Here is a 9143-nt window from a genome sequence, read left to right on the forward strand (position 1 = left end):
CTGTTCTACCGGCACCTTCTGGGAGCAGAGGTGAGGAACCTGGCAGATTGTGGGCCCCATGCTTGGTGCAGATGCCCTACGACTCAGAAGGGGCCACGAGGCCCTTGAGACAGCATGGCACATGCCAGGCTCCGCGGGTCAGTGTGGGCTCAGCTGAGGGAGGAGCAGGTGTGGCAGGAAGGGCCAGCGCTGCCTCCGAATGGATGTGCTGAGCACCTGGGCACAGGGACCTCTGTATCTGCCCTGGGCCAGGAGGCCTACATCCCTCAGCTGCTTCTGTTTGCCAGTAACTAGCCTTCACCCTGCGTTCCTGGGGCAGGGGCTTCTCCCGTGACACGCAGTGGGGCCGCTGCCCCCTCCAGGACACAGGGGCTCATCTGCTCACAAGAGCTGTCTCCTTTGTCCTTCCCCAAGGCCGGCCAGGATGCCCATCAGGGTGGAAGACATTATAAAGCTGTTGTGCACCCTTTCTGAGAACAAGAAAATGAAAGCGGCTGTCAAGCACTCGGGCAAGGGTGCCCTGGTCACAGGAGCTGCGGCCTTCATGGGCGGCCTGATGGGTGGTCCAGCAGGACTTGCTGTCGGTAAGTGCAGGTGTCTTGCTTGGATGGTCAGCTGGGAGGGTGTCCTGGAGGGGAAGGGTGCACACAGGGACAAGGACTCAGTGGCCTCTCCTCTATGGAATGCGTGTACGTGCAGAATCTAGCCTGTGAATGGCTCAGAAGCATGCAGGCCTCCCACACCTCCAGCACCAGTCCGCTCTCGCAGGCAGGTTGGGGAACCCTAGCCCCAGCCTCCCCACTCCCCTACCGGCCTGTGTCCACGGGTACTGGGTTTGCTCAGCAGCAGCATCACAGGACCTTTTGGAAGGGAGCCAGGAAGGAAGCTGGTGTCTGCGGCACATGTGACCACGAGCAGATGTTGCATGGCTGGTCTGCAGCAGCTGGCGCGTCCTCCTTCTGGAAGCACAAAGTCTGTGCAGGGACCAGCACAGACAGCGCCTCCGCCCCAGGGCCGGCCCTCCTGGGCAGCCTGCAATGGCAGGGAACGAGAGCTTGGCTCATTTCCCAGTTGGTTCTCAGAGCTGGGATAAAGGTGCTTCCTTGTTGAGAAGATTTCTTTCTTTATTACTTTATGGGAAAGCCAGCTTCACAGAGAGAAGGAGAGACAGAGAGAAAGAGCTTCTGTCTGCTGGTTCACCACCCAAGTTTTCCCATTGGCCAGAGCTGAACGAATGTGATGCCAGGAGCCGGGAGCTTCTTCCAGGTCTCCCATGTGGGTGCAGGGTCCCAAGGCCTTGGGCCATCCTGCACTGCATTCCCAGGCCACAAGCAGGGAGCTGGAAGGGCAGTGCAGCAGCATGCAAGGTGAGGACGTTAGCCACTAGGCTACTGTGCCAGGCCCCAAAGTAATTCTTTCTGATGAGGGGCAGGAGGGATTCCTGTGTCCTGGCTCAGGCCGCGGCCTGAACCCTCAGCTAGACTGCAGTGAGCCAGCCGGGTGAGGCCCAGCCGCATCCTGCACTGCTGTTGAGCTGGGATCCTCAGGCTGCTGTCTGCCAGGGTCCTGCTGCACTGGGCGCCGTGCCTGTTAGCAGCACCTCCTCCGTGCTGGGCATCGGGCTGATGGGAGGCCTCTGTCCATGGCTGTAGGCCACCAAGCAGCTGCTTTTCTGTCCAGCTGCCGACTGCTTCCCAGCTCGCTGCCTGGGTTTCCTGGCTGTTCTCGCCCTGGAGGCAGGACTGACATTCAAGGACCTTCCAGGAAACTGAGGCCACAGGTACGAGGAGGATAAATCCCAGAAGGCCCCTCCACCATGTTCCCTTTGCACGTGCTGAAGCTCAGCCAGTGCTGACATCAGCTCCTCGCCGTCCCGGAAGGAGCCAGGCAGGCAGGAGACCAGACCTCCTTCCTCAGTGACCTCCTGAGTCTGTCCCCACCACCTCCGGGACCCCCTGGCCACCTAGGCACGTCCCAGGACCCCCTGGGAACACACAGTTTGCTGAAACTGAGTAAAAGCTGTTGGAGACCCAGGCCTTGGCAGGAAGCAGGGCACTGCTACATCCAGCTCTTGGTCTTGGGTGGGAGAAAACAAAGGAATTTTCTCATTTCCAATAACTAGTAATTTGCCGGTCGATATTCCTGGAGAATCTGCGTGTTACGTGCTGCTCTAAATCAAGTATGGATGTTCTCATACAGGGTTACTGCCGATGGATACAACTCCTGTCAGCTCCAAGCATTTCACTGGTGTCATGGGGAGTTCAGGAGTGTGGACATTAGCTGGTCTGCCTTCCCCAGAGTGCTGCTCTTCCTGGGAGAGTCGTTGACCCAGTCCAGAGCAGCCAGCCACCAGGACTTGGGGCTGAGGCCAGTGTGGTGGTGGAGTGGGTTAAGCTGCATCCCATGTGGGTCCTGCTGCTCTGCTTCCCATCTAGCTCCCTGCTCAGGTGCCTGGGGAAGCAGTGGAGAGGGTGCTGAGGCTTGGCCCCTGCACCCAACACGGGAGACCAGGGAGCAGTTCTGGGCTCCTGGGCAGCCTGGCCCAGCTCTGGTTGTTGTCCTTTGGGGAATGAAGCTGCAGATGAAAGATCTCTCCCTCTCTATCTCGGTAACTCTGCCTTTCAAATAATGAAAGAAAAATCTTTTACAAGGTTGTGGGGCGGGGAGGAGAGGTGGAGTGGAGGAACAGCGGCTGGCACCTCCTGGAGCTGTGTATTTTCCTGCTGCCTTCCTCTCAAGTCTGGGATGGAACGGATGAATCTGGGAAAAGGGGTGTTTTGATTGACAAGCAGGAGGATAGCTTTACACAGGGGCGGGGGGTGGGGGTTGGTTGGGAGTAGGAGGCCTTGTTGGTCACGGGACTTCCAGGGCAGCAGCTCCTAAACTAGCTGCCTGCTTATCCCCTGCCAGTCATGGGGAGACCCAGACGGAGTTCCTGGCTGCTGAGCTTGGCTGGCCCATCCTCGTCCATGTGGGAAGTGAACCAGGGTGTGCCCCCACCCCTGCCCAACACCCCGTCTCTGGCCCATTGAACAAGATATTTTTTTTTAAAATAAATTTTTGCAGTCTGGAAGAATAATAGATTTACAGGAAGTGCATAGACAGAATGCCCATGTGTCTGTCACCTGGTTCCAGTTCCCCTAGTGTTAACATGTATCATGGGTCATTGTCAAGGCTACAAAACTAACACTGACACTCTACCGTGAACCATGTTCTAGACTCCATTTGGTTTCACTAGGGATCTCTTCCTTTCTTTCTTTCTTTCTTTCTTTCTTTCTTTCTTTCTTTCTTTCTTTCTTTCTTTCTTTCTTTCTTTCTTTCTTTCTTTCCTTCCTTCCTTTCTTTCCTTCCTTTCTTCCTTCCTTCCCACTGTCCTTCCTTCCTTCCTTCTGTCCTTCCTTTTTTACTAACATTTCTTTGTTTGTTGAAAGGCAGAGTGACTGAAAGAGAGAGAGGAGACAAAGACATGGTCCATCTGCTGGCTCACTACCCAATTGGTTGCAATGGTTAGAGCTGCCCTAGGCTGAAGTCAGAAGCCAAGACTTCCGTGCTGGCCTCCCAGGTGGCAGGGGCCATCTGCTGCTGCTCTCTGGCATAGTGACCGGGAGCTGGGTGGGCAGTGGAGCATCTGGGACTTGAACCAGTGCTACAGGATGGGATGTTGGTGTCGCAATGAGCAGCTCAAGCTACTGTGCCACAGCACCATCCCCAGATTTGACCAGGTTTTGCATTAGTGACCCCCTGCCCCTTTATTGATTCTAGAGTCCTGTTTGATTCCTTCGTCACCTCTGGTCTGTGCCAGTTTGTTTAGACTGTGTTTGGTTTTACAATCTTGACAGTTAGGATAGCTGCCGTGCTTGGTGGGCCTTCTGTCCGTCTGTAGTTGTCTGTCGTGTTCCTTGTGGTCAGACAGGAGCCTCAGGCCTTCAGAAGATCAGCCCAGATGTGAACGTACGGCTTTTGCACCACTCCTGGTGTGTACAGGGCGCCCATGCAGCCTCACTGGGTCGAATGGGCCCGCTCCTTCAGGAGAGTCACACGCACTGGGATTTTCTGCTGTGAAGCTGCTGTTCCCTTCCTGCGTGCTGTTGTGCAGGCATGAGTCCCGGAGGCCAGACGGGCTGCGCCCTTAGATATCTGATTGCTGATATTATAGAGTGTAGGCATTTTAATTTTTTTAAAAGACTTATTTTATTTTCATTAACAAAGTCGCATAGACAGAGAGCAGGAGAGAGAGGAAGATCTTCATCCGATGATTCACTTTTCAAGTGAGTACAACGGCCGGAGCTGTGACGATCCAAAGCCAGGAGACAGGACCTTCCTCCAGGTCTCCCATGTGGGGGCAGGCTTTCGGCCCAAGGTTTCGGCCGTCCTCTACTCTCCTCCCAGGCCACCAGCAGGGAGCTGGAAGAGAAGTGGAGCTGCCAGGATTAGAACCGGTGCCCATATGGGATCCTGCTGCGTCCAAGGCAAGGACTTTGGCCACTAAGCCACGACGCTGTGCCCAAATGTAGGCATCTTACAGATGCAAATCCCATATTGTTTGTGGCAGGAGTTGGCTGGCAGGACTGCCCCTTCTCCACAGGCCCACTCCGCCTTCTTCCCCCCTGTTGTGTACCTGCCCAGTTCCAGAAGGTCCTTGAGTCTGGACTCAGGCCCTCTGTCCCCTCCCACTAGCGTGGAACCTTACCCAGAGCACACCCTCACGTTGACACAGTTTGCCGTTGGAAATGGTGGTGTGCCCCTGTCAGGAAGCAGGAAGGCAAGCAGTAGGCCATGCCATGGCATGATCGACGGGGTCCCTGGGATCTCTAACCTCCTGAGTTCAGGGCAAGTTTCCTAGTTTCCAGGGCAAGGAGTGTCGGGCCCCCAGGGGAGGAAGCAGGGCCTCACTGCTGTGCCACTTGACCTCCAGGGCCCCTTTGCAGCTCAGCTCCCTGGTCTGCAAGGCAGGAGATGGTGTGGGAAGCCACTTGAGGAAGACTTGGCTCACAGGCAGCTGTGCTTTGCTCCACATTGGTGCTACCATCAGGACAAGGTACACTTGGGTATCCATTCCCACAGGCAGGGGCAGCAGAGGTCTGCCCTGCCTGCTGCCTGCAGAGCTGAGCCCACCCGACCAGCTCCACCACTGGCCCCCTCCTCATGGGCTCAGCGAGAAGCTGAGGCTGGCATGTGACTCCAGGCTTAACTGCTGGCTCCCTTGTTTTCCAGGTGGGGCCATCGGGGGCCTACTAGGTGCCTGGATGACAAGTGGACAGTTCCAGCCCGTGCCTCAGATCCTAATGGAGCTGCCCCCGGCCGAGAAGCGGAAGCTCTATAATGAAGTCCTTGCCATCATCGGGCACCTGGACTGGACAGATGCCGTTCAGCTCTTCAGGCTTGTCATGGGCAGCACGACCCTGCAGGAGCAGCTGCTGGCTGTGCTGGTAGGCTACCTCACCAAGAAGCTGCAGGCCCAGATCCGCTATGACGACTAGGCCACCGTGCCTAGTGACTCAGAGGGGCTGGGGGCCAGGGGAGGCTCAGCATGGCCCCTCTTGCCTAGAGTGGCTTCTCCCACCTGAAAAGATACTGCTATGCTGTGACATGTTCCAGAAGTTATTTCCCAGTGTGCCCTGGCTGCCTTCTGACCCAGAAGTCAGCAAGAAGTGCAGGCACTCCTGGCTCAGGCCCATGGGGCAGTTTTCTGAGTTGCCTTTTGGGTGCTTGGGCGGCTAGAGGAAGTTGTTATGGCCCCAACACACTCTCTCCGCCTTCTCCCTTCCCAAGCACCTGTGCAGGAAGGACCTGGAGCACTCTGAGTGAGAATACTGGCCCCCGGGTGTGCCCTGCCCTTAACCCTGCGCCAGAGGAGGGGAAGGGTGCTCAGCCCACAGAGCCCCCAGCTCGCCCATGCTGGGGTTTCAGTGTCACCTCCTGAAGAATCTGGGCAGTTGCAGAGGCCCGTGTTGCCGGCTCTAAGGAGTGTCTGCAGCCTACAGATTGCCCTCATTCTGCTTCAAGTGACAATAAATCTGAACAGTCACTCTTCTACATGTTCCTTGTGAAGTATTTCTGACTTTGAAAGGCCTTTGAATGAGACTGAAAGGAAAGCTCTGATTGGTGGGTTTTGAGAAGGGTGGACGGCTCCCCTCCTAGGCCAACATGCTGGTGCCTGTCCCCGCAGCCCCCAGGTTGGCCAGCTCCCTGCACTGCCGCCCTGTGTGGGCAGCCAAGCACCTGGGCAGGGTGAGGCCTTGGGACCCTCTCCTGGGACTGCAGGCCTGGAGGCGGCCCAGCCAGCCCGGGGGTGGAGGGAGCCAAGCTGAGTGTCCTGGGACCCCATGCCAAGAAATGTGCAGGGTGAGCCCTGAGCCATGGGTCCTTCCAGGGGCTGCCCCAACATCCATCAGGTGCTCTATGGCCACACTCCTGCAGGTGGCAAAGTCCCTTTGGGCATATACGTGCTGGCAGAGGGGATGGAAGCAGGGCTACTGTCCAGGAGGCTGAGGGGGACCCTTCCTGCTCTTCCTGCCAGATGTTGCCCTCCACCTCGGCCCCTCCAACTGACAGTCCTTAGTCAGGGTCCTTCCCACGCGCTTTCCTTGTGAGGACTTCACAGTTGTTCTGTTTAGTATCATAAAGGTAAAGACATTGAAAACTGGAAGAAAGACTTCTCAGGAAGTTGCTGAGGAAGAGTCTCAGTTTCAATGAGACACCCAATTTGACCTCTGCTCGCCTCTGGGGACACTGGCACCTACCTGCCCACTCATGCTGCACTGCCAGGACATGGCCACACCCGGACAGGCCTCCTGGGGTGGAGTCCACAGGAAACCCGCCCTGCAGAGGACCATCCCTCCCTGCCAGGTGCTGGCCAGCCCTCAGGGTGGGGCAGGGCGGCTCCAGGACTCACCCGCCCTCAGGCTCTCAGCTCCTGTGGGTGTTTACATGTCTGGATCTTTGCCATGATTTGTTTTCAATGGAGCATCCCTGCCTGGCACAATGGAAGGTGCCAGTGGGTTCAAACTGAAGTGGGCTTCCTGCCCCTCCCCATAGACATCAGAGGTAGCCACTGCTCTGCTTCTTTTTGAAGATTGATTGATTATTGATTTGAGAGGCACAGTTAGAGAGACTGAGAGGGTTCTTGCATCTGCTGTTCACTCCCCAGATGGTCACAGTATCCAGAGCAGGGCCAGGCTGAAGGCAGGAGCCAGGAGCTTCTTCCAGGTCTCCCGTGTGGATGCAGGGTCCCAGCAGTTGAGCCATCCTCCTCTGCTTGCCAGGTGCCTTAGTGAGAGCTGGACCGGAAGTGGAGCAGCTGGGACTCCAACGGCACCCACATGGGATGCCAGCATAGCAGCTGGCAGCTTTACCCACTGCTCCACAGTGCTGGCCCCTGTTCGCACTTCTCATGCATTTCTAGTCTCTGTTCATTTCCTTTTTATTTACCAATGTTTATTGCTAAAAAAAAAAACTTGGAAAAATATAAGAAAATAAAAATCACTGCGTTTTACCACCCAGAAAATTATTGCAAGCAAATTTGTCTTTCGTGTGATTATTTAAAGCTGTGCTTGTACCTTTTAACACATTACTATACACCTGTTGGCGTGTGTGTTCATGAACATTAAGTAACACCTTTGGTGTGGTTCCATATTCCTCTGCACGTCCGTCATGGCTGCACAGCACTGCGGTGCCCAACCACACAGTTCCCTTTGAAGTGCGATGTTACAGCGCTGTGGACCCTTCACATCTGGGACAATCACAGGTGGGCTTGAGGAAGGACTTCCACGGAAACTGCTGGATTCGAAAGGGAATGTGTTTCACTTGCTTTATTTTTCTGTATTGGAGAGGCAGAGAGAACTCACTGGGTGCCCTGGTTCACTCCCCTGAATGGCAGCAATGGCCAGGGCTGAAGCCAGGAGCTGGAACTCCACTTGGGCTCCCAGGGGTGACAGGACCCCCTTCCTTGAGCCCAGAGCTGCCCCCTGGTTGACAGCAGTAGGAAGCTGGGTGTCAGGCACCTGATCCAGGGAACGCTGTCCTGGTGACATGTTGTAGTGGGGCGACATTCCTTCCACACAGGCAGCATTCTGCCGCCCACGGAGGACCTGGATTCCCTGGTGAGTGACTGCCTCCCTCTAGTTTGAGGTCTTTTTCCTTTCATCCCGTCAGATGGGGCTGAAGGGCCTGTGGGGTCTGCAGGGCTGAGGCACCAGGCCACAGCACCAGGCTGGGGCAGCCCGCGTGGCGCAGCGGCGCCACCTGCCGGGCGAGTGTGTCATAGCGGGGCGGGCGGCAGGGAGCGCGGGCGGCTTTCCGTGCTGGTCCGCGACGGGCAGGCGCCACCTGGCGGGCGAGCCGGGGCAGCGCGCTCCCTCTGGGAGCGTCTGGGGACAGACAGCCCTGAGCCCTACAGCCTCTTGGCCTGGATGGCAGAGCGCCTGTGGATCCTGAGCCAGCGACCAGGGCGATGAGGAAAGCCAGGCTTCGTCGAGCAGCGCAATGACCGCTGGGGTCAGTGCATCCGATTAGACCAGGTCCTTCCTGTACATTGGGAGAGCAGCAGAGCCGGGGCTGTCCACAGGGACCCCCAAATCCTGGCGAATGAAAGGGGTGGGGTGTGGCCCGCCTGCCTGCCTCTCTTTCTTTTCCTTTCCTTTCCTTTCCTTTCCTTTCCTTTCCTTCCTTCCTTCCTTCCTTCCTTCCTTCCTTCCTTCCTTCCTTCCTTCCTTCCTTCCTTCCTCCCTCCCTCCCTCCCTCCCTCCCTCCTCCTTCCCTGTTTCTAAGATTTATTTGAATTTTTCTTAAGTAGATCTGGAGAGAGAAGGAGAGATCTTCCATGTTGCTGGTGCCCTGCTCAAGTAGCTGCAACAGCTGGAGCGGAGCTGATGCAAAGCTGGGAGCCAGCAGGTTGAGGATGAGTGTGCTGTGTCACAGCACCTGTTCTGGAATTCTGGACAGAGCTTTCCTAACTCTGGACTTGGACAGTTACTGTATTTTGGGGTTTTAGAGGATAAGTTACTGTGTCAGTTAGTGAGTAAAAATAAACACGGTGATCCAGGCAAGAGCCAGCAGAATGTATGAAATGGTGCCCGACACACACGTACACACATACACACAACATGCAACATGCCCACACAGTACACACACACAATCTACAT

At 56.2% G+C, this 9143-nt stretch overlaps 1 protein-coding gene across 2 annotated transcripts; it reads left to right on the forward strand.

Moving 5' to 3' along the window:
- The first annotated feature begins 418 nt into the window (after window positions 1-418).
- On the forward strand, window positions 419-5530 carry LOC121153915 (protein C19orf12 homolog). 2 transcript variants are annotated; one of them, XM_040976683.1, is made up of 3 exons: window positions 425-584; window positions 5215-5341; window positions 5397-5515. In XM_040976683.1, the coding sequence occupies exons 1-3, from the start codon at window positions 425-427 to the stop codon at window positions 5431-5433; spliced, it is 324 nt and encodes a 107-aa protein (XP_040832617.1). In that variant the 3' UTR covers window positions 5434-5515. The 2 variants fall into 2 exon arrangements, with proteins under 2 accessions (XP_040832618.1, XP_040832617.1); XM_040976684.1 differs by having other exon boundaries at window positions 419-584; window positions 5215-5530.
- Window positions 5531-9143: the final 3613 nt, after the last annotated feature.

Source organism: Ochotona curzoniae, unplaced genomic scaffold (genome assembly GCF_017591425.1).
Source record: "Ochotona curzoniae isolate NIBS_2020 unplaced genomic scaffold, NIBS_Ocur_1.0 contig_2699, whole genome shotgun sequence".
Taxonomy (NCBI): domain Eukaryota; kingdom Metazoa; phylum Chordata; class Mammalia; order Lagomorpha; family Ochotonidae; genus Ochotona; species Ochotona curzoniae.